The sequence below is a fragment of the Cervus canadensis genome, chromosome 17 (assembly GCF_019320065.1).
Source record: "Cervus canadensis isolate Bull #8, Minnesota chromosome 17, ASM1932006v1, whole genome shotgun sequence".
Classification (NCBI taxonomy): domain Eukaryota; kingdom Metazoa; phylum Chordata; class Mammalia; order Artiodactyla; family Cervidae; genus Cervus; species Cervus canadensis.
The window spans coordinates 23,970,955-23,995,944 of NC_057402.1; the positions used below are offsets into that span (position 1 = coordinate 23,970,955).

At 40.5% G+C, this 24,990-nt stretch overlaps 1 protein-coding gene and 2 non-coding genes across 3 annotated transcripts; 1 reads left to right on the forward strand and 2 right to left on the reverse strand.

Moving 5' to 3' along the window:
• The first annotated feature begins 246 nt into the window (after window positions 1-246).
• Window positions 247-18,587, forward strand: SPTSSA (serine palmitoyltransferase small subunit A). Its single transcript, XM_043490217.1, has 2 exons — window positions 247-413; window positions 17,439-18,587. The coding sequence occupies exons 1-2, from the start codon at window positions 311-313 to the stop codon at window positions 17,540-17,542; spliced, it is 207 nt and encodes a 68-aa protein (XP_043346152.1). The 5' UTR covers window positions 247-310; the 3' UTR covers window positions 17,543-18,587.
• On the reverse strand, window positions 13,265-13,396 carry LOC122419866. The gene has a single exon (XR_006263079.1). It is a non-coding gene; the product is annotated as a small nucleolar RNA SNORA72 (small nucleolar RNA).
• Window positions 18,588-24,380: 5,793 nt separating the features above from the next.
• On the reverse strand, window positions 24,381-24,452 carry TRNAE-UUC. Its single transcript has one exon. It is a non-coding gene; the product is annotated as a tRNA-Glu (tRNA).
• Window positions 24,453-24,990: the final 538 nt, after the last annotated feature.

Below are 24,990 nucleotides of genomic sequence, written 5' to 3' on the forward strand. Positions count from 1 at the left end.
GCCCTGGCTGGGCGCTCTCGCGGGGACAGTTCCCCGGCTCGCGTGGGCGCGGCCCCTGGAGGGGGAAGCGCGGAAGGCCAGGAGCGGCGCGAGGCCGGGCCTGGCCAATGAGCGCGGCCGGGCGGGGCTCGCCGCCGGCGGCCCGGGAGCGCGCGGGGCTGGGCGTGCCCACGGGTGACGCTCCGGACCTGGCCGGCCAATGGGCGCGGGGTGGCGGGCGGGCCTGGCGGCCGGGGGGCTCTAGGACGCTAGCGGGAGGCCGGCCGGACAGACTGACGTTTGGCTGCAACGCGGGAGGCGCGTGGCGGGGATGGCGCTGGCGCGGGCCTGGAAGCAGATGTCCTGGTTCTACTACCAGTACCTGCTGGTCACGGCGCTCTACATGCTGGAGCCCTGGGAGCGGACTGTGTTCAGTATCCTGCCCGGGCCGCGGGCGCGGGGCCGGTGGGGGCGCGGAGGGCCGGGGCGGCATCCTTTCGGGCTCCGGGCCTGGCAGGCGGAAGGGCGGAGGGCCGGCCCCGCGGGAGCCGCGCGCTGACTAGCCTCTGCGCGACGGACACGCGGGTCGAGGTGTGGGGGCCGCGCTGGTGGCGTTCCTTTGGTTGGGAGCGGGCCGGGAGGGCGAGAACTCTTGAGATCAGCGGTCGCGGGTGAGTCTCCGGACCCGAGATGGAGGCGCCTTTATTACTGGAGGAGATCCCCTAGGGAGACGTCTCCCGGGTGTGCCCTCGCCTGCTCTTTGGCCGCGCCAGCCGTGGGTTCGGGCTCCCGTTCCGTGGGAGGCGGGGACGGGTAGTGGAGCAGACCGCTCCGGGCTTGGGCGCTTTTGACCTTTAACTGTCCCTGATTTAGCTGGCTTCGATCCTAGTGAGAATGCTAACTAGTTTATCAGCCTTCAAGTGAGGTTGTGAATTTGTGTTTATGGCATCCCAATTCAGTTTTTGAAAGCAGCTCTGTTAAGTGGACCTTTTTTGATCTTGAAGATGGTTAGTTTTAAAAGTGTGTTTTACTCATTAATTTGCTGTTTGCACAGTCCGGAACAGTAGAGCCCGAAAAGGAATTTATGGTTATTTGCAGATAGTGTTTGAAACTGTGTTTTCGTAGGTAGGTAATAACTACTTGTTAATGACTACTGAGCGTTTGCTACCAGCCAAACACCTGGGCTAAGCACTTTTCCTGTATCTTAACTCATCTTAACTTTCATAACCACAATGAATAACTCATGGTTGTGAAGAAAGGCTTCCTGAATCTATGTTGACGTTCCTTGATATTATTCTTGCAGAATAAATACTAATCATGAGATAGAACTATTTAAAAAAGAGCTTGAGGACCCGTATGAGACAAATACTTTACAAAGCATGCTTGCTTCATGGAGGGCCGCTCCTCTTCAATGTGGTTTAGTTGGAGTAGCTTCAGAACAACTTTGCGAATACACTGTGGCATTGTGGTAGAGAGATAATTTCATTCCAAGCCTTAAAAGTGTTTATTTGTATTGAACTAATTTAAGATTGTACTCAAAGCTGTCTTTCGTTTCAGCACTTGAGGCATCTTAGCTGCTTTACAAGTTTTATTATTATTGGCATTTCTTTCCAAACCTGGAATTTAAGAACCAGAATGCATATTTTGGATGTAAAATCTGAATGTAAAGCATGTTCTAGTTTCCTGAACCATTTACTTGTAGCTGTAGTTTAGTTAGGATTTTTTTTTTCAATTTAATTTCACTCTTAAGTTCTATAGGTTGGAATGCATGAGGTCATCCTTGTAAAGTGTATAGTAAAATAGAGACCACCTCTTGACTTAGTTAAAATTACTAAAAAGTGAATTTAAACAGTGTTAAGGTAAGTTGAAATTCTTTAAGGAATCAGAAGTTAAATGTAATGCCCCACTATCAGAGTCTACACTCTTGATTTTACTCTTGAAGGCTTTTTTGGCCTATGGATAAATGCTACAGTGTCAGCGATATTAAGGCTTTTTTGTACTATGTTGCAATAGTAACAATGTCTTATAAATAGCTCCATGATGGTTTTGGGGGCCTGATGTGGAGAAATAAATTATGAAATTGTCTGTAGTACCTCTGTGGATTTTTGCCTTTGAAGCATTTGACTTCTCATTGGTTTATGTAACCACATGATTTCAACTAAAAAACAAAAAAATAATGAGATCTGCAACAATCAGAGAGAGATCTGCTGGGAACTTTTGATTTCCACCTCTTGAGGGGAAGCTTTAACATGTTTCAGAAATCCCCTTTCCCTCCTGGAAGTCATCAGTGGGAAAGGAAAAGACCAGGTTTTGTAACCAAGACCGGTTTTGTAACCAGTGAGACACTCCCTGTAGTATGTCTCACTGAGTAACATTGTAACCATGCTGTTGAGGGGAGATGGGAAATTAAAATATACTTTGTTAAAATAATTAGAAGCATACATGAAAGTTATTTTAGCCTTGTTTTTTAATAAAAAAAAAACTAAATAAACTTGTATTTTGTTATCACTGGATTATATTTGCCACCTTTCTATGGCTTTTTATGTTTCCATGGCATTTTATACTTTATTTTAAGCAAAATGTGGACAGTTTTTTTGGTGTATGTTTGAAATTAGATTCCCCCCTGAAAGAGAGGCCATGATTTCTTCAAAGAAAGAGTTCTTTTTGTTGTTCAGCAACACGTTACTGCACACAAATAATGCTTGACAAATATTTGTTTATATGTTGCAGAAGTACTGATTTTAAGCCATTTTTAGAGTAGCTTTGGAACTAGACTGTTTCTGATGAACAACATTCAGTTCTTATAGAGTATTCAAACTTAAAGAAGTAGAAAAAGCTGTCAGTTGAAAGAACTTCTTTTATTTTGGATATGTTTACAAAATTTGCATTGCTGTCCCCTCATTTGTAAAATATGTACATTTGTTGAATTCTTTGTTCCACAAGTGTCATATACTTTCTAATGGCAGATACTGTGTGCCACCTGGGAAGCCCATTTTAGAGAGTAGGGATTTACCTATAAATAAAATATAAAAATATTCTAATGCCACTAGACAAATAAATAAAAATATAGATTATTAGGTTCTTATAGATGTTATGGAGATAAAAAAACAAGAGAGATGAGGATAGGAACTAAGGAAGAGGTCATGTGCTTTGATTTTAGCTAGCGTGGTCAGGAAGGAGACATTTAGAAAGATTTAAGCAGGGAGAAAATCCCCGGGGATTAAGCATTCCAGGTAGCGAGAATGGTAACCATGCCCTGAAGCACCAGCATGTCTGGCGTGTTTCGTGTTTCAAGGATAGCTGTGCGATTGGGGTGGGGAAAGTGGGGTGAGTAACAGGAGAGGTCAGATCCAATCCGGCAGGGCCTCCTAGGCATGGAGTGCGCGTTCTGGAAGTGCAGGGAGGTAGAGTCACTCAGATCCAGTAACAGTTTTCTCACTGACATTTTTTCTCCCTGACATTTAAATATTGGATAAAGTAGGAAAAGAAAACATAGGAATATACATTTTTTCCTTTCTTCTTGAGACTTAAAGGTCTTTTCATTCTGAGTGGAAACCATGTGCGCACACACACACACACCCCCCCAGGAATGGGATTTTTGAAACTTATTTTAATTAAAATTTTTTTCAATGTACTGAGTTCTTCGGAGTTTCCAAGAATATGAACTTCAGTTTTTCCTTCGGGGAAATTAAATCCAAGTTCAGGAAAAACAAGAATTTACACATATTCTCAGATTCCCCCTGCCCCCTCACCCCATTCAGCGGAAAGAGCTGGGCAGTGAGTGCTTTGGGACCCAGGGCAGGAAGAGCGATTAGAGAAATTGCAGAGGGAGGTATCTGAGTGTTTGGCTGCATTTTTCCCATGTGGGAAGAAGGTGTGGAAGAGATGTGTTAGGATGGTGAGTGAGTGTGCCAGGCTGACTGGCTGGAACACAGATTCTTTAATGCAGAATAGGTGGGAAGTATAGTTGAAGAAGCAGGTTGAGGCTGTTTATTAATTGGACACTTCTGTGTGTATACTTTGGCCAGATGCTGGCCTAGGCGCTTTTTCTGATGTGTCAGCGAGCAAACGAGACAGAGATCTTTGTCTTTGGGAACTTATATAATAAGTGAACTATGTGGAAATTCTGTGGTGGTCCAGTGGTTAGGACTCTGCACTTGTGAAGTATATAGTATATTAGGTGGTAAGCATTATGGAAGACAAAAGTAGGTAAAGGGGATAAGAAATGTGTGGATAAGATGAAGTTACTATTTTTAAAGATGTCAGGAGAGGCTTCATTGTGAAAGCATACTTGAGAGTGAAAACATGAAGGAGGGGAGGGAGTTAGCAGGGTAGAAATCTGACAGAAGAGAGTAGCTCGCAGAAGGAATAGCAGTTGCAAAGTCCCTGAGTCCGTAGCTGCCTGGCGTGGATGAAGGCCATCACTGAGGCGGGTATGGCTGGAGCAGAGTGAGCGTTGGGGAGAGTAGTAGTCGGTGAGGTCAGATTCGGAAGTCCTAGAGGTCTTTGTAAGGATTTTGGTGTTTAATTTTGGGAAAAAGGGGTGCTCTTGGAAGATCTGATAGAAGAGCGATCCAATCTGAACTTTAAGAAAAATTATTTGGCTTCTCCAGATCTTAGTTACAGCATGCAGGATCTTCGATCTTTGATCTTCACTGCAGCATACGAACTCTTATTTGGGGCATGTAGGATCTTGTTCCCCAACCAGGGCTTGAACCCAGGCCTCCTGCATTGGGAGCACAGAATCTTAGCCACTGTACCCCCAGGGAAGTCTTCAATCTGACTTTATAAGTTTGAGAAGGTTTAGTTTGATTGCAGAATTTGGAATAAATTAAGTGGCTAGAGGAAGGAAGGGTGGAAGCAAAAGTAGATGTTTTGGATTGAGGTAGGCTTTAAATGATCATGAAAAAAGCCTTACTTAAATTTTTTTTCAAATTAAAAAATTAATTTAAAAGTTGTAAAAAAATTTTTTATACAACTTTAAAGGTTGCTTTCCATTGACAGTTATTACATGTGGGGCTGTGTTCCCCACATTGTACAGTACAGCCTTGAGCCTGTCTTACACCCAATAGTTTGTACCTCTCACTCCCCCACCACTGTTTTCCCTCCACTCTCCCCAGCATTTTGTTATTTATTTATTGATTTGATTGAACTGAGTCTGAGTTGTGGCATTTGAAATCTTAGTTTAATTGTAGCTTGTGGAATCTAGTTTCCTGACCAGGGATCTAACCTGGACCCTCTGACTGGGAGCATAGACTTTTAGCCACTGGACCACCAGGGAAGCCCCAGCATTACATTTTTTAAAGCTGTATGTTCTTTTCAGTGGTGACTCAGATGGTGAAGAATCTGCCTGCAATGCAGGTGACCTAGGTTCAACCCCTGGGTTGGAAAGATCCCTTGGAGAAGGAAATGGCTACTAACTTTAGTATTCTTCCCTGGAGATTTCCATGGACAGAAGAGCCTGGCAGGAACCATGGGATTGCAGAGTCAGATATGACTGAACTAGTAACACTTTCACTTTCACATGTTCTTTTCAATAGTGACTAGTTTCTTTTTTTTTTCAGTAGTGACTAGTTTATTTTCTTAGATCTTTGCTGTATCCTCAAATGTCTAAAGCTGGAACTGAGAAAGATTTTTCTTTACATCTGAATATGCTTGAATAATTAGTGTGTTTGAGAGTTTAGAAAATACACCTTCTTGAATTATAAATGAAAAATAGTTTGCACATCTTCACGGATCAAAACTCAAAAGGTGCAAAAATGTAGATGGTGAAAGTCTTCCTTCCACCCCTGCCCCAGCCACCTTGAGGCAACATTGTCGTCAGTTGCCTGTGCATCTTCATTCTATGAACACCTGGAAAGTAATAGGTGTTGTTTTGGTGTGTGTAGTTTGGGGAAATCAAAGCTTTTATAAGCCAATAGAGAATTGTTTGAGGAATATATTTTGCTATGCCCTTTTGGAGGTACTAATAATGATTGATATGATTCCCTACAATTAAGTGTGTCTGTTTTTTGTATATTTTCTATATAAAGTATGTTTTGTAAATAAACACAGCACACAAAACAAAATTGACAAAAGAAAACTCCTATATATAGGCCAGTGGGTACCATTGTCTGTCGCTTTGGTAGAGCTTTCTCTGAACTAGTCAGTAAATTATTAAAACCCGAATTCACCAAGAGTCTTCTACTATAACTTGTTTTTTCTTAATGAGCTCCTTTTTTGAAGAAAATGTTTGTAAATATAGAACCATCTGACAATTTAAATAGGTTTCCAGTAAAAATCAGCATGTGATTAGGCAAAATTCTTAATATCAGAAAGTTACTTCTAGAAAAAAATTATTAGTAAGTAAGCTTAATGTTTTTTAGAAAGATTTTATCAAGGTACTTTCAAGTTAAATATGATTTCCAAATAATTATATCTCTTTATCCCTTTGGCCTAACTTTATTAAAACCAGTGTCGCTGTGCACATCTGGACTTCCTATTTCCTTCATGTCAGATTTCTGGGTCTCTTTCATGCCTGAGGGTCATGCTTCTTGAAGCCAACTCCATGGGTGCACTTGTGAATGTTGGCAGTGGGTTCTCTGGCCACTGCCTCAGTGATGGCAGAATGGCCCTTCTCTATATCCTGCTTGCTGGAGGCATTTTGTGGGGCCCAGATTGGAAAGGTGTCTCATGTCCAAATTCATGTTATTACACAGATAGATGAGGCTTGGAGCTGTGCCAGAAGTTTGTAACTTGAATGAAATAAAGTACAGCATAAGTTAGTTACCATTCCTTTGTTTGCTGTCCATCCCAGAGGTTATTTTATAGCCTGGGGAAATTCTGGAAATTCTGAATTTCTGGTAGTAAAGTGGGAGAAGTGAAATTTTAAGTGGGGAGGGAGTGATGAGAAGGAGAACTAGCAGATCACAGTTCTCAGATCAGCTGGAGGAGAGAAAACAGTGGAAGCTGAAGACTTATAAACTGATTCCCCTAACTGATCCAAACCCTTTGAAAAGTTGCTCCAGGGCTCCAGTGCTTTGGTTGGAAAATCACTGCTCTCGCCTGTTTCGTACTGCCTGGATATTTGGCTGGCTACATGAGAATGTTAGACTGTCCCTTGTCTGTACTCCTTAGGATAATATTTCCCTTAGTGGGGGGGGAAAAAAAAAAAACCTCTTTTGAGAAAGGTGGAATATAAAAGCAAAACAACAACAACAAAAAAACCCAAACAAAAGACCAGAACTGTGCTATGCAAAAAGTAGGTCTCCTGTACTGGGATGTCAGGGAGAGTCATGGGAAGTTGATGGTTTAGAGGACAAAGCACATGTAATCTACCGTGTTTATCGGTGTGTGATACAAACGATTTTTCAGTAGAGATGAATGTGGATCCTTTCTCTACTGCTTCATATTCTTAAAGACCTTGTGACCCCATCCCCCAGTCCCAGCTCAGAGTTTGAGAGTTGTTAACATTTGTGATGCTTATGGGCGAGGATAAGATAAATTCTTTAGATTAAAAAAAAAAAAAAAACCAAAAAACCCAATGCTCAAATTTAATGATTAAAGCTACATGTTCTAGAAGATCTACTTAATAGAGGATGTATACTTTTCACAAATTGCAGTGCTTAAAAAAATAGCAATTATGGAATGAGAGATAGTAGTTATGATCAATAGTGATGAAAACAACTATTACTAATACAGGAATTTTGGCATCACATGATGTTGTTTACTTGCAAAGTTGTGTCTGACTCTTCGACCCCGTGGACTGTAGTCCACCAGGCTCCTCTGTCTATGGGATTTCCCAGGCAAGAATACTGGGCTGGGTTGCCATGCCCTCCTCCAGGGTATCTTCCTGACCCAGGGACTGAACCCATGTCTCCTGTGTTGGCAGACACTTTACCGCTGAGCCACCGGTGAACCCCATTATGTGTTGTATGTGTTCCTGAAAAAATTCTCAAATAAGAACTAGTTTATGGGAAAATACCATTGGCTCAGACTCCTCAAAACTGCTGCAACTTCTAATGAGAACAATGATTAGCATTTGGGCGGATAACTTGGATAGCCAGGGCAAGCAGACTGGAGGCTGCCCCAGGGGACATTAAAAATTGATGGACAGAGTTGACTGGAAATGCTGGGGTGTGACAGAGATGGTGTGGGCTGCCTTGGAGGAGGAGGTGCAGGCGGACAGGGCTGTCCTATCATCAGTGGAGAGCTTTTCCAGCTAGGAGGTGTACCGTTCTGGAGAGGGAGAACTGGTGCAGATGCTAATTTTTAATTTTCTTAAAATAGAGCTATAAGGACTTGCAGCCACTAAGCTGAGGGATGTTTCTTGCTGAAGATTAGTATTCTTTTCTCACTAATCTGGCTCCCCTAATTTATGAAAAAACCCCATATGAAACAAATCCTACTTATGTATGAGCTGATTGACATTTCAGAAATGTGTTATAGCAGAGCAGATTATATTTTAGAGCAAGCAGATAATTCACCCCTCAACCCCTTGACCCCAGGACTTCAGATCTTCATTAGATTAACAGAAACTCTAATTCAAAAGGGATATATCTGTACATAGCTTCATTGTCTCTGGGCACAGACCTACAAACCATTTCTAGGATTTCAGTTCAGAGTGGAACAGGATCATTGCTGGTTTACGCAGAAGACTTTCTTTTTTTTTTTTTTTTAGCAGAAGACTTTTGTTTGTTTAGCTTTTAAAGAGTTCATCATCAAGTTGTTCTAAAATCAATTTCCATACCTAGGTATGATGAACACTACAGAAAGCTCAGAGAATGGGTTTTGCGTGCTAACATTAACCTCTGATGCTGATGCAATATTCGTCGTCGTCGTTGTTGTTTAGTCGCTAAGTTGTGTCTGACTCTGCAATTCCGTGGACTGTAGCCTGCCAGGCTCCTCTGTCCGTGGAATTTTCCAGGCAAGAATACTGGGGTGGGTTGCCATTTCCTTCTCCAGGGGATCTTCTCGACCAATGGTTTGAACCTGGGTCTCCCGCATTGGCAGGTGGATTCTTTACCACTGAGCCACCAGGGAAGCCCGTGATATCCTCTACGATGGCCCAAGAATATCAAATTGGCTGACATACCCTGGACTGTATCTTCTACGTGCTTTCATTTATGGCAACCAGAAGTATCAAAAGTGACATATTTGGGAAAAAAAAAACTTAAAAAAAACCAAAAAACATTTGGTGGTGTTCTGAGGCTGCAGGATTTTAGTTCCCTGACCAGGAAGTGAAACCCTGTCCTCAGCAGTGAAAGCACGGAGTCCTAACCACTGAGCTGCCAGGGAATTCCCAAAACAAGCTTTCTTAGCATTTCTTTTCAAGGTCAGGGGACAAAACCTGCAATAAGAAAATGGCAGCCCACTCCAGTATTCTTGTCTGGAAAATCCTGTGGACAGAGGAGCCTGGTGGGCTACAGGCCACGGGGTTGCAGAGAGTCGGACAAGACTGAGCACGTTTCTTTTCGAGGTCAGGGGACAAAACCGGCAGTAGTAAGGAAGATTCCTTTCCGTAGCATTGTTTAGCAGCTGACACCTGCTTTCCCTTAGAACTTTGATTGCTTTTCACCAAACAGCCTGTGGTTATACTTTGTCAGATGCTTTGTTTTCTTTCAAATGGTTCCTTAAAATAAATTTATCAAAATTTTGAATATATCTAAGGATAAAAGTAGCATTTAAAGAGTTGATTTTACAAAAGGAATTTGAGTAATAGAAGATCTGGTTGACTAAGAAGATTGAAAAATGACATTTTAGCTCTGTTTTTTGATGTGACCAGGGCCATCAGAGACTGAAAACATTGAAACTGTTTAGTGAAGAGGAATAAATCATACCCACTGGAACAAAAACCTCTACCCTTTTCCGAGTGAGGAACTAACTTTGGTTTCTCCAGAATCTTGTGAACAGGTTGCTAAGGTAGGTGGTGATAGTGTGAGGTTACTGGTTAGGGCAGGAATGTTAGTTTCTGCGATCTTCTGATGTACTGTATTTTAAAGCTATTTTAAAGCATTTCCTTTTTTTTTTTTTAGGTTGCTGGGAAAAGGCCTAGGGTGGCCAGTTCCTTGTATGAGCAAAACGTCTTTATTTTTCCTATCTAGCTGGTAACTTACCAGTTCGTGATTAGTTGGGGATTCCTGTTAAAGAAAACAGAACAAGACACAGATATATGATTTCACATCTATTTGCTTTTTAATCCATTGAGCCCATAAAATATTTAAGTTATGTCCAGGTTTATAAATAACCTCTAATTTTTCACTCAGCCCTTGAACAAACATTTATTGGCAGTTCCTGCACAATCTTGGCACATTATATGCTCAGTTCTTTTTTTTTTTAATTTTTATTGGAGTATGGTTACTTTGCAATGTTGTGTCTCTGCTGTGTAGCAGAGTGAATCAGCTATATGCTTACTTATATCCCCTCTTTTCTTGATTTCCTTTCCATTTAGGTCACCACAGAGCATTGAGTAGAGTTCCTCGTGGCTATACAGTAGGTTTTCATTAGTTATCTATTTTATACATTATCTGCTCAGTTCTTGATGATTGACGAAGTCCTGGCGTTGTCTAACAATGCACTACAGCTAGAAGCAAAGAGCGGCTGAGTGCAGAAGGAAATGGCAACCCACTCCAGTATTCTTGCTTGGAAAAGTCCATGGACAGAGGAGCCTGGCGGGCTGCAGTCCATGGGGTTACACGGCTGAGCATGTGTGCAAGAGGGTGGAGGGAGATGGGTTGGTAGCAATAAAGTGGTAGAACTGAAAAAAAAAAAAAAAAAAGAGCAGCTGAGGCACCCCTCTTAAGCACTTAAAAATCAGTGGTAGAGGCAGTTACATACACACAAAACAGCTAAGACTTTTTTTTTAGTTCTTGAGGTTTTTGGTTTGTTAGTGTAGATTTCACTAGCTTAGTTCTGTATTGCTTGAATCATGGAGGCCGCTTTAAAGCATGAAGCTGGTCAGTCTTGTACAGCTAACTGATGCTTGTGGAAACAGCAGTAAGGGCTTGGTAAATGGAGAGGTGGTTGTGGTCTAGTCACTCAGTCCTGTCCAACTCTCTTTCGACCCTTTGGACTTTGGCCTGCCAGGCTCCTCTGTCCATGGGATTTTCCGGGCAATGATACTGGAATGGGTTGCCATTTGCTCCTCCAGGGAATCTTGCCAGCCCAGGAATTGAACCCAAGTCTCCTGCATTGGAAGGCAGATTCTTTACCACTGAGCCACCTGGGAAGCCCAAATGGAAAGATTACTGTATCACCTTGTATATTATATAACATGATATATAGATTATGTCACCTTCTAATATATGTGTATTATGTAGCCCTGATTACTTACATTTTCTCTCTGTGTGTGTATCTGTGTGTGTGTGTGTGTGTCAGTGTCTCAAATAGAAGATTACATTAGATGATTGAGAAATGGTGCCTGAATGCCCTCTCCAAGCAAGTGGAATCTGAACATGTTGAGGCAGGAAGGGATTTCATTTTATGGAGAAGAAACTTAGGTTCAGAGAGGTTGTGATGCCCTAGGATTATACTATAAATTAACAACAAGTTAATAGCAGAGTGACCTTGGGCAATTTCCAAACAAAGATCTGAGTCATAGTGTTAAGTGCCCAAGCCTTGAAACAGTAATTTCAATAAAGATTATGTTACCTTTTGTTGAAGAATAGATTTATATTAACCCTGAAAGGTAAGTTATATATATCCTCATATTATAGATAAAGAGACTAGTAATCAGATAGTTTTTGGCACAAGCAGGGATTGGCAGAATTGCAGCTCAGACCTAGGTCTCTCCTAGTGCTGTGGTGATTCCGGTATCCATTTCTTGAACTTTACAGTGTATCAAGGACACTTTAAAATTTGAGAGGTGTGTTAAAAGAATGCAGTGGATTGAGAAATGCATTCAAGGACTCAGAGAGCAAATAATAGCTGTTGTATTCTAGGTAGTATACTTTTAGCTTTGGGAGAACATTTCTAAGGAGACGAAGGTCACATGTTCCCCAACCTTGCAGATGTCACAATGAGACCAGTGCCCAAGAGTGTCAGTAGACTGCCATTATAAATGGTGCCAAGCATAATCTCAGGGAATATTCAACTCAGTATTTTGGAGCTATTTCAACTACATGGCTGAAATTGCTTAAATTGCATTTGTAGAAGCTATTATAAAAGGCATTTCTTCTTCGTTTTTTTTTTTTAATTCATTTTTATTAGTTGGAGGCTAATTTCTTTACAATATTGAAGTCAGTCTTAAATAGTCTCTTATTTAGTGGAGGGATAAATTAGGAATTTGGGTTTAACAGATACTACTATATATAAACTAGTTAAGCAGAGATCTACTGTATAGCACAGGGAGCTATATTCAGTACCTTGTAATAACCTATAATGGAAAATAATCTACAAAAGAATCTATCTGTATATCTGAATCACTTAGCCGTATACCTGAAACATTGTAAATCAACTGTACTTCGATTAGAAAAATATTCTCTTCTGGTTGAGCTTTAGGATAATTTTTGGAAATAATTTTGAAATTTAATTGTATAGCAAACTTACCTTTAGAGAGTTATTATCATGATTCTGAAGATACTTAGGAGAACTGGGGTCAGAATATAGAAACTTTTTTTGAGAGAAATAGAATAAAAGTTTAATAAGTGGCTCTGGGTAAAAATTTAGGGTTATCATTATTATTTCGAGCAGCTAATAAATTGGCACTTGCCTTTTGGTTCAAGTGACTTTTGGTAATTTTGTTTATTTTGGTCAGAATTGAGGGTTATTTATTCTGTTACTAAGAGCTAAGACTTTCCATTTATTTCCTAGATCCAAATTAGATCCAATGATGCCTAACCCAAACTTTGTCAAGGAAGATCCTTCAAAATAGCTTTTAGTCTACTATGATATACAGTTACATTTTCCTTTGCAAATTTTACTTATTAAAAAAAGTTATTGACTATTCCAACATGCAGAAAACCCCGTAAAGGATAATATAATGAAAGTGTGCCCATACTACCAACTAGTTGAAGAAAAACCTTACTAATACATTTGAAGCCCTTTTACACCCCTTCTTGCAGGTCTGTCTGCTTTCTCTTCCCATTTCACCCCATTAAGTATCCACTACCTGAATTTTGCTTACATAATTGCCATTTATTCTTTGTTTTTTTTTACAACTCATTTAATGGCAACTGGTAATCATCAAACTAGCAATGGTTATCTTAAAAAATTATCACACTAGCTGTGCTACCATTTCTCAAGGTTGATCAGATACCTAGAGTCACAGACAATTCCCACACAAGATAAGTCATGTAAATCAGACTTGGTTTATCACCAGCATTTATAAAACCAGACCTAGGCAAAGAACTAGGTCTGGGGACACATGCATGGTCTTAATATAGCGAATGTTTAGCCTGCCCTGATTATTACAAAATCAGAACAGCGTCTTTTTTTTTTTAATTTGTTTTTTAATTGAAGGATAATTACTTTACAGAATTTTGTTGTTTTCTGCCAAACATCAGCATGAATCAGCCACAGGTATACATATGTCCTCTTATTCCATATATATTCATCACAACAGCTATAGAATGTCATGAACTCTAGTGTCGAATATCTTAACCAGGCAAAAAAAATCTTTTCCAGTTTCAATAAGTTCTTGTTTCACTTAGAAAAACGTCCTGATTTTATATGCAAAGAAAAGTTTAAAGATTTGAGAATTTAGTGTTCACAAAATTGACCTTAAGTTTCAGATTCCTATCTTATGTGGAACAGTCTCTGTTAAGCTAAATTTATACATGTTCCATAACTGATATATTCTCCATACTAAATTGAAGGGTTATAGTTCCATAAAGAGTAGGTAATATAATCATTCAAATGGCTGTTTTTAGTAATTACTTCTTACTTGAATTTGAGCCAATGACCTGAATTTTATTACTATGTCATTTCATTTGTTTGGTGTAGACATTCATAAGTCTTACGTAAAAGCTGTAAAAAAGCAAAAAACATTTTGAAAATATAGATTATAAAAAGATTTTGTGTTTCTTCACTGTAGTCACTGTAGAGTTTGTCAGTCACAGTAAATAAGTGGAGTATGTAGAAAGGCCTACAGTGAATCCAGGATAAAATAATGTTTCTTGACCAATTCCTTTATTCATTACACATTTATTAAGCATGTGTTATGTTAGATATTGGAGATACAAAAATGATTAGACATTGTTCACATGTTCAAGGAGTTGATAATCTGGATGAGATAAATAATTCTATGGATATAAGCACTGTGACATTTAATAAAGAGTTTGACAAACATCAGGGAGTAATTCTGTCAGGACATTGGGGTAAGAATGGAAAAAGTGAGTGCTAGGGAAAGCCTCATCTAAGAGGAGATGAGTCGCTGAGAGAATGATTAGGTTTTATTTGGAGGAATAGGACTTCTCATTCATAGGACTGTATTATAGTGTAATGGTGAAGAACACATTTTGGAGGTTTGGTTGATTTGGTTTGAAATTGGCTCCATTGCTTACTCTGATTTTGGGATGTTAACTTAAACTCACTGAAGGGCTTAACACAGTTCCAGGTGCACACTAGATATTCACAGAATGAAAGCTGCTACTGCTGTTATCTTTGTTGTTCAGTTGCTAAATCATGTACAACTCTTTGCGATCCCCATGGATTGCAGCATGCCAGACTTCCCTGTCCTTCACTGTCTCCTGGAGTTTGCTCAGATTCATATCCGCTGAGTCGATGATGCCATCCAACCATCTCATCCTCTGTCGCCCCCTTCCCTTCCTGCCCTCAATCTTTCCTAGCATCAAGGTCTTTTCCAGTGAGTCAGCTCTTTATCAGGTGGTCAAAGTATTGGAGCTTCAGCAAGAGTCTTTCCAATGAATATTTAGGATTGGTTTCTTTTAGGATTGGTGAGGTCTTAAACTTTGAACTGGTTGATCGGATTTGGGGGTGGGCATTGTTACAAAGAGAAGATCTTAATTGGTTCAGATCAGTCAGGGCTTGTCCCTGGAGATGGGCTAGCGTAAGGCCCACTCAAGGAACATGACAGCTCTACTAGCAGAGGAGTGGAGTGGATATTTGGGAGAAAAGCACGTTAACCATCTTACACATCAGTGGCAGACAGGGGAAAAGAGCCAGTGAAATAGGAAAATGATGTGAGAGAAGGAAGGAGAACCCCAGAGAAGTACCTCAACCCAGAGTCGAAGGAATTTTGAAGAGGAAAGATGAAAAATGGCGTCAATTCAAATAGCCATTGGGTTTGGTAGGAGGTCATCAGTGACCTGAGGGTGTCTAGCCTGGAGGGATGGAAGGCATATGGTTGTGTCAGTGATAAACAGTAATATGGAAACAGCAAGTACATACACTTTTTTTTTAAAAAAAGAAATCAAGTGGTAAATACTGGGTGGTTGTTTAAGAAAGAACTGAATTAAGGGGGGGGCTAAAAAGTAGGTTAAAAAAAATTGTCATGGGTGAACAGTACCTGACATCTGCGTCTCCACCAAGGCGGCCAGCTCCACCTCCCCCAGGGCAACCTCCTTCCTGCAAACACCCTTCCCCTTGTGAAGTTCTTCACAGGGACAGCAGCACTAACCCAGGCACCCCCAGCGGGGTCATTGGTGTCATTCCAGATGTGACACTGGCCTCCACCGCCATCTTTAGCGACTCATTTCCAAAGGCCTGTCCATCTTCTTCATAAATCCCACTTCAGGATATTCCTGTGTCCAGGTTGTCTGGGTCAACCATTCTGGGTACTGTGAGGGACACTGAAGGACTAAGAATGTCCACTGTGGCCCTCTCGTTGTCTTCCTCCTAACTCTATCACCCCACTGCTCCTCCCACCCCACCAGAAAAATGTAAATCCCCAAATAATGGTTGTTAATTATCAAGAACTTGCCTTCCCCATCCCAGGACCCACAATTTGACCAACCTTCACTTAAAAGCTAAGACTGAATGTAGGCTGACCCCTCCCATGAAGACTGTGAGATCCCACTATAAAATCATGATTTCTTTTTTTCAGGCTGCACTGTGTGGCATGTGGGATCTTAGTTTCCCAACCAGGGATCGAACTTTTGCCCCCTGCACTGGGAGCGTGGAGTCTTAACCACTGAACCGTCAAGGAAAGCCCCCAAATCGTTGTGATTTTAATTGCATTTCAAAAAGCAATCATCATGGGGGACTTTTCACCCATGTTTGCCAAATGAACTTAGGGTTTGAGTCAGGTTTGAGCTCCGACTCTAAAGATAGCTTCTTGTGTGGCCTTGGACAAGTCCCCTCAGTGTTTTCTCGGTCTCTGATGAGTGGTAGTCAATAAACATTTCACAGGAAAGCTGAAAGCTGTAAAGGTCAAGTGAGATAATACATCAAAGATTTGTCAACTAAACTGTTATACAAATATTGGTTGGTAGTAAGCACATTGTTTATTTAAACCCTATCTTTTCACAGAGGAATGTAAGGTATGATAGAACTACCAGTATGCAGAACTGAACATATGGAAGACAAGAGGTAGGGGGAGGGGAGGTTGAGGATATGAATGAAGCAGTTACTCCCCTTAGAAATCCTTAGGTTTTACATAATTCTTGTTAACAGTGTTTCATGTGGCCCAACAGGAGGACTCCCTGTTGATTTGTGTCTATACGGTTTAAATTCCTTTTGGAATGCAGAGAAAGGACCACAGTGCAGAATGTCTGTGGTTTAGGTTATCAAGATGACTTTTGTTTGATGTTGCAAAGTTTAGTGAGAATAATATGTGTTTAATATAGCAGGTGTTACCAGTTTATGTCACTAGTATATGATTGATCTTATCTTTGACCCTAAAGTCAATATCTTAGCCACATTCTAGTCTAAATAATTCTAAAATTTTTGGATCAGACGTTCTTATTATTCACATTGGTAGACCTTTTGCAGTCATTAAATACTGTACAATTTTATTCCTATACATTTCTGTTTCTTAGGTTGAACAGTCACTTTCTCTACTTCATTTTAAGCAGCCTGATATTTTGAAATAAAACAGGGAGAATAATAGTATGCTCTATGTAAGGTGATGGTGAAGATAAAATGAACTTAAAAAATTTAGAATGGGGACTTCTCTGGTGGTCCAGTGGCTAAGACTCATCACTCCCAATGCAGGGGCTCCAGGTTCAATCCCTGGTCAGGGAACTAGATTGCACATGCTGCAACTAAGACTTCTCATGCTGCTGAGTTTACATGTTACTGAGTTTACATGTCACAAGTATATGATCCCACATTCTGCAACTAAAACCTGAGTCAGCCAAATAAATAAATAAAATTGTTAAAAAAAATTTAGAATGGTGTCAGGCATGGTTCAGGTGAGCAGCTATAATTATAGTTATTTGTTCTCTATAAGTACTTGATAGGGATGAGAAAGAACTAAGTGAATGGGTACTTCCACACAAAACAGTTGCTGCAAAAATCGGGGAATTTAGTTTTAGGTAAACTGAGAAAAATCAAATGAAGTTTCCTTAACTGTGACTCAGATTCCATGCTGGTTTCCTTCGTGGGGATGGCGCTGTATACGGGATACGTCTTCATGCCTCAGCACATCATGGCGATACTGCACTACTTTGAAATTGTACAGTGACCAACATGTGGCCAAACCAAGAAGCTCCTTAGGGAAGACCCATCACCTGCATTTGGAAAGAGACTTCATCAGATGTCATAAGAAACTCTCCTAGATGTCGACATAACCAACCCTATGAATATAAAGACTAAAATTCATGAGTAGAACAGGAAAGCGATCCTGACTCATGTGTTGTGTTCTTTATTTTTAATTTTAAAAGAGGCTCTTGTATAGTAGTTTTTGTCTATTTTAACATTGTAGTCATTTGTACTTTGATATCAGTATTTTCTTAACCTTTGTGACTGTTTCAATATTACCCAGTGAAAGCTTTTCTTAATGTAACTTTGAGTACATTTTAATTGCCTTCTATTTCTAAAACTTAAAGTCATTAGTTGGGCTTTACTGTTCTTGCTAACGTATGGCATACATATCTGCCTGGAAATATTTATACTCTTGACCAAAGTTTTGTAAGAAAAAAATTCAAGATTTGGGGCAAGGGGGCTGGGGAGGGAGGATATTTTATTGAGAACTATTTACAAAAGACTTACCTGTAAGTTTGAACTCAGGAGTACAGTTTTAGTTATCTGGACTCTTATCAGCTTTTGCTTTAAAACTATAAAGTGTTTCTTAATGAAAAAGGAAGATCTCGCTAAAGTTAAAATAAGGAACATTTCACCTTTTAAATATTTAATTCATGTGTGAACTCATTTCCAGAAAACTTTGATGATGGTTCTTGTGACAAATGGTGGTTAAGCATTATTATGTAAGGCTTATATGCCATAGAATTTTAAACAGAAGGTAATGAGCTTTTTCTGAGGGCCATTAGTAGCACTGTACTTCCTTAAATTTAGTTTCATGATTGTAATGGGTGCTGCAAATGCATTTGCACATTGCAATATGATGAGATGAATTGTTAAAAACTATAACAAAAAGAAATGTAAACTTGGTTAAAATGCTCTCACTCTTTGTATTGTTTTTTTTTAAAAAAAGATTTTTATTCCGTAAATGTAAGATGACTACCTAATTTTTTGATGTAAACTCATTAAATTCGAAGAGAGAAAAATCAGCTGACGTAGCAGTATTTTTTTTCCCTTGATGGTTAAATATTGATCTAATATTTGTATTTCTGAATTGATTGCTGTGGACAAATAAGCAGTAAGTATATTTTAACATGTCTTTCAACATAAAAGTATTGCTAATTTTAAAAATTAGACATTTTTTTAAAGTATGCCTCCCAGAATGGTTTGCTATTTTTAAGAAAAATTTAAATATTTTTGGCATCAGATTGTACAGATTAGACTTTTGAAGTGTTTTCTAGTCCAGAGGTACTAAGTAATATTTGAAAGCCTGATATTCTTAAAGAATCCATTTGTGTCATCACCATTAGATAGGGAGAGTGAAGGTAATATATAATTTGATTTTGAAGTGGTTAAAAGTAGATTATCTCAAGTGAAATAATGGATATGAGGATGTACATCTGAATTTATTCAGTTGGTGCTCAAATTTGGCTTTCCCCATTGACATCCTTCCTCCCCTCTTAATCATTGACAAGTAGATTCTAACATCGGGATCTCTGCTGAGTTGAAAACAAGAAAAGTTAAGAATCATTAGTTGACAAGGATATCCAGATAATCTGTCTTTGCCCTCTATTCAGAAATCTTTAACTCATCTCACTCTGCTGAAATCCATTAAATTGCTGTTGTATTGCCAATGGTTGTTAATGAAACACTGACCTGAGAGATAGATGGAAGGTAAGTGTAGCCTTAGAGAATTAAAAAAGAATTTTTTTTTTAACCTTACAGAGAATTTTGACAAGAGTCAGAAGGAGAAATAGAAGCAGGTCCACTGAGAGATAATTAGGGAAGCATATTCTCACCCACTGATGCAAGGGTCTGGTCCATTTGTCAGTAAATAACAAATGGGGAGATCATTTCACTTTACCTGTTTGTAAGACGGTATTTATTAGATAATTCTCTATAGGTTGCTTATGTTTTTGTGTCTTCTGAACAGAGATACTGACTGTCTTTTTTTCTGGAATATTTTTCAAGGATGTTTGTATGATAGAGAAGATAAAGAAGAGATAATATCTCTGCCCAGAACAAAGGGCAGGTGTGCTTAGAGCTTTGGAAGGTGAAGGTAAAGACTGTCTCCTTATGAAGCAATGGACATCATAAACAATTTGAGTTCCCTGTGCTCAGGATTCCTCTCCTGTAATGTGACCTTCTACACGTACAGGTGTCACCTCGTCCTCTTTTCTTTGTCCTGTGGGGACTGGAGCTTGGGAACCAAATAAGGAACCAAATACTTGGGCTATTTCTATTGTGTAAAACTAAGTCTTTTGTGTCTGATCCTGGACCTCAGCCTTCTGCCAGCACCCACAAAGCTATGCCAAACTAACTTGTTAGCTTGCAGACCCTTCACAGTTCTTGACAGTTTTGGTGGTGAGAATGCGACAAAGAAGAGATGTGGTGTCTGCTAGAAGAAGAAGAAGGACCATGGCCCCACAGGCCAGATTCAGAGATGAGACCACCCTGGTATCCAGTAGTTAATGCTCTTGCTCAAGTGTTGGGGGAGTTAGGGGAACCAGGGTCCCCTGCTATCCTACTTGTTAACTAATCCTTTGAAGCTGAGAAGTGAGAGACATGATTGTGCCAATCTGCTTACCTGGTGCCTTGGAGGTTGGTCATGTTCCTCTGGGGAGTTGGAAGAAGGAACCTCATGATAAAGGGACAGCTCTAAAGACATTGTGTCTGTCACTGCTAAGTCAAAGGACCTCCAAATGGAAATCAGTGGTGACAACATTGATTGTTGAATTGTTGAATAACATGAGGGCATATTATTCACATTTGGGTGGTCTGGAACATTCCATGTTTATTCAGGTGAACTGAATGCAAAGCCTTGCTTGTCGGCTCAGAGCTGCTCTCTCCCTCTGTGCCCCTTCTCCCCGATCCTGGCTTCAGGTCATTAAAGGTGAGACCCAGTGCACCCTGCCTGCGTACCCTGGGGAGTTTCACAGAGGGGAGAAAGTCAAACTTGATGGCTCTGTAGGATGTACTTATCCAAGTCATTATCCTACCCATTCCTGTGGGAGAAGGTGCACCAGTATTCAACTAGTGGAGTTTGGACATTTTTGTAGTGCAGAAGGAAAATTTCTGTGACCTTGTTAGGGCCGATTCAGTATATTCTTGTGGCTTCCTATGGTGAGGATGCAATTGGTGTCAATGTCTGTGTTATGAATGCTTGTAAGTGCCAGAGATGATACCCATATTTGGCAAGAGAGGTACGTAGAGAAATACTAGTAGCTTTGGATTTCCACAACTCTGATGACCCCTTGGAGCTACAGGTTTCTATGACTAATGATTTAGCCATTTAGAATCTGGCATAAAGAGACATCGTCCATCTAAGGTGCTCTTTCCATATTTGGACTCCTGGGTCCTCTTGCCCCCTGATAATGGCTGTCTGTTTGAAAAACAGCCAGGAACTTACTACTGGGCTGTTCTCAGAACTGACTCACAAGTAAAGCACAGGGTAGCCCCAGCTGCTGCATCTTCCATGCAAAACGTTGGTCAACACCTCTGGATTTCGTCCATTCCCATAGCCATTGCTCAGTCCCTAGGCGCTGAGCAAATGCCACCTTCCTGGTGGGATGGACTGACAAGACAGTTTGGACTGTTGGCCCTCAAGCAATCTCTCCAAAGTTAAGGACTAGATTCAGTTATTTAAACTGAATGGGGAACCCTAGCTGAGCTATACTAGCTTGCCAGAAGGCCCCATTGGAGGAACTGTCAACCTATGCTCTTTGAATGATGGGGGTCTCACTTGAGGCCAACAGTTGTAACAACATTTTCTCTCCAGGGATACCTCACTTGATTTCTGGACTTTATTTCTTTTCTGTAAGCAAGAAGTTAACTTGTGTCCTGAAAGTCACCCTTCAGGGCAATCATGAGAGACCTGCCTGCAAGTGTTTAGAAACACTAACAGATCATGTGACCCTCAGATGACTGCAGAGATCTCTCTAACAGGGTTCTCCAGAAAGGTAACTGATTTATTACTCATGCATGCGTTATGGGCAGTGATCTCTGTACCAGGAGTCATCTGATTAGAAAAGGTTGTGCAAAATTTCATGATTTTAGTTGAAGCGATCCATGACAGTGCATTGGCTCTGGAGGGATTTCAGGCTGGTCTAAGCTCATTAAGCAAGGTTGTTATGGATGAGAATTGCCCTAGACTTCCTTCTTAAAGGCCAAGATGGATTTTGTGCAATCTCAAGTACATTTGGCTATGCCTGGATTAATGCCTTGGGCTGAGTGGAAAGGTCTTTATAGAAACATGGCTTTCTAAAATAGACCTTGATAGTTTTGAGGATTTGTTAAGCTGGTGCATTCTCAGACCCTGGGGGCCATGGTTGAGATTGCTATAGGATGGCCACTTCCTGTCAGAATCCTATTTAACAGTTCAGTTCAGTTTAGTTGCTCAGTCGTGTCTGATTGTTTGTGGCCCCATGGACTGCAGCACACCAGGCTTCCCTGTCCATCACCAACTCCTGGAGCTTACTCAAACTCATGTCCATTGAGTTGGTGATGCCATCCAATCATCTCATCCTCTGTCGTACCCTTCTCTCCCACCTTCAATCTTTCCCAGCATCAGGGTCTTTTCAAATGAGTCAGTTCTTCACATCAGGTGCCCAAAGTATTGGAGTTTCAGCTTCAGCTTCAGTCCTTCCAATGAATATTCAGGACTGGTTTCCTTTAGGATAGACTGGTTGAATCTCCTTGCAGTTCAAGAGACTCTCAGGAGTCTCCTCCAACACCACAGTTCAAAGGCATCAATTCTTTGGCGCTCAGCTTTCTTTATAGTCCAACTTTCACATCCATACATGACTACTGGAAAAACCATAGCTTTGACTAGATGGACCTTTGTTGGCAAAGTAATGTCTGTGCTTTTTAATATGCTATCTAGGTTGGTCATAGCTTTTCTTCCAAGGAGCAAGTGTCTTTTAATTTCATGGCTGCAGTCACTATCTGCAGTGATTTTGGAGTCCAAGAAAACAGTCTCTGACTGTTTCCACTGTTTCCCCATCTATTTGCCATGAAGTGATGGGACTGGATGCCATGATCTTAGTTTTCTGAATGTTGAGTTTTAAGCCAACTTTTTCACTCTCCTCTAGAAGCTCTTTGGTTCTTCTTTGCTTTCTGCCATAAGGGTGGTGTCATCTGCATACCTGAGGTTATCGATATTTCTCCCTGCAATCTTGATTACAGCTTGTGCTTCATCCAGCCCAGCATTTTGCATGATGTATGCTGCATATAAGCTAAATAAGCAGGGTGACAATATACAGTCTTGATGTACTCCTTTCCCAATTTGGAACCAGTCTGTTGTTCCATGTCCGGTTCTAACTGTTGCTTCTTGACCTGCATACAGATTTCTCAGGAGGCAGGTCAGGTGGTCTGATATTTCCCATCTCTTTAAGAATTTTCCATAGTTTGTTGTGATCCACACAGTCAAAGGCTTTGGCATAGTCAATAAAGCAGAAGTAGAAACTAAATGTGCTAGAGAAGCTGATTTGGTTCCCGCCTCTGTTGATTAGATTGGTGTGACTATTGGAGCAATGTAATTATGTATAGAAACTAATGTATGTGTGGAATGGATATTGTTGGGATATAGTTCTCTGTGGGCCTCTCACGTTTCTGCATGTTTTGTGAACAGTAGTTCTGACTGGTTTTGTTCTGGACCATCTTTACAAGGATATTTGTTAAAGGAAAGGCCTTGGAAGATGTAGTGTCTCCTTTTAGGGTAAATCATAGGCTTGCTTAGAGCCTTGGATGGTAACAGTGTTCACCTCTGGAGCAGAGAGTGGAGACATGCTTGCTGTCCAGTATAAAAAGATTTGGGTTCTCGAAGCTTGGGGGTTCTCTCTGTAATGAAACCTGTTGTCTTTATACATGATGTATATATGATGTCACCTGGGCTCTCTTTGTGTCTCTCTTAGAATTAGAGCTTGTTTTCTTTCAACAAGAAAATGCTATCCTTCAGCTACTGCTATTGCTGAGGGCAATAAAGACCAAGCAGAATGAAATCTCAGTTTCTTTAAACTTCTTTACTGCATTGACCTTGAGTAATGAAATAGTACCATGGTTTAATTAAAGCATAGTATTTTTTTTTGGTATTTGTTTTCTTGATTTGTCAGCTTTCAGTCTTTGGAATATATACAAAGTCTCAATCTTGTTTTTATTTTATTTTATTTTGTTGCTACATGGAAACTCTAGTTTCTATGATTCTTTATTTTTTTTATTTTTTTCTATGATTCTTAAATATTCATTTGCCAAGGTTTTTATTTTTTTATTATTTTTTTTTATTTTTTTGCCAAGGTTTTTAAAAGCATATGTCAAATGTACTTATACAAACATTTTTACAGTACAAAGTTGAACTCTTTACTAAGCCTGGTTGGTTAAGCTATTCATGGGAATTGTCTGCTTCTTGCCCTCCTCAATGAAAGAAGGCTAGTTTAGTAGCCTAAGTGAGAAAAAGAGGGTAACTTGGACCAAGGTGGTGGCACTGAGGTAGACACAGGATATGGTGACTAATTAGGTACAGAGGGTGAGGGGGAGGGGAGAGTCCAGGTTTCTGTCTTGAGTAACTTGGTAAGTGGTAACATTCACTAACATTTGGGGGAAATGATCAGATATAAGGGCGATCATGCAGGAGTTAGTGAGTTGTAGACGATAAAGGATTTCGTAAGCCATTTTCAGGAGTATTGACTTAATCCCTAGAGCAGTGAGAGTCACTGGAGAGTTTTAAATGAGGGAGATATCAGATTTGCTGTTTTCTTGGCCATGCAGCATGGCTTGTGGGATGTTGGTTCCCTAACCAGGGATTGAACCTGGAACCTCCACAGTGAAAGCATGGAGTCAAACCACTGGACCATCAGGAAATTCTCCAGATTTGCGTTTTAGAAAGGTCATTCTGGTTACAACATTAAACATGGATTGGAGGGTGTATTGCTGATCTTGCTCACAGCGCCAACTGTCTCGCTGTTCACATTGTCTGCCCTGTTCGCTGAACCCAGGGTAGGCAAGGCGCGAGCTAAGAGGCTGGAAGAAGACTCGAAGAGTCCTAGGAACTGCAGACATGTTTATCCTCTCCTGGCTGCCATGGCAGCCACAACACAGCCTCGCTCCTGGCTGATGCAGCAGCTGGAGCGGCAGCCACAACATAACCATAATATAGCCATGATGGAACCATAACATAACCTCATATAACACAATCGTGATGTTGTGCCAGTCTAGCCCAAATGCAGCAGCAGCAGCAGCCAGGGCTTTCAGGGTGAAGCGCATTCACGCATCCCACAGACGATCCGTGACTAAGCGAGTGTCTCATGATGCGCATGTGCAGTGCTATAAATGATCTCAGCAGCTCCTTAGTCATTGTTTACAAAACATGGGGTGAGAGAGCCTGAACACGCCATCTTG

Bases quoted from the DNA above. Each gene is read 5' to 3' on its own strand.
- SPTSSA (XM_043490217.1), top strand. From the start codon at position 311: ATGGCGCTGGCGCGGGCCTGGAAGCAGATGTCCTGGTTCTACTACCAG. The intron at 414-17,438 runs GTATCCTGCCCG...ACTGTGACTCAG, and splicing joins CTGGGAGCGGACTGTGTTCA to ATTCCATGCTGGTTTCCTTC.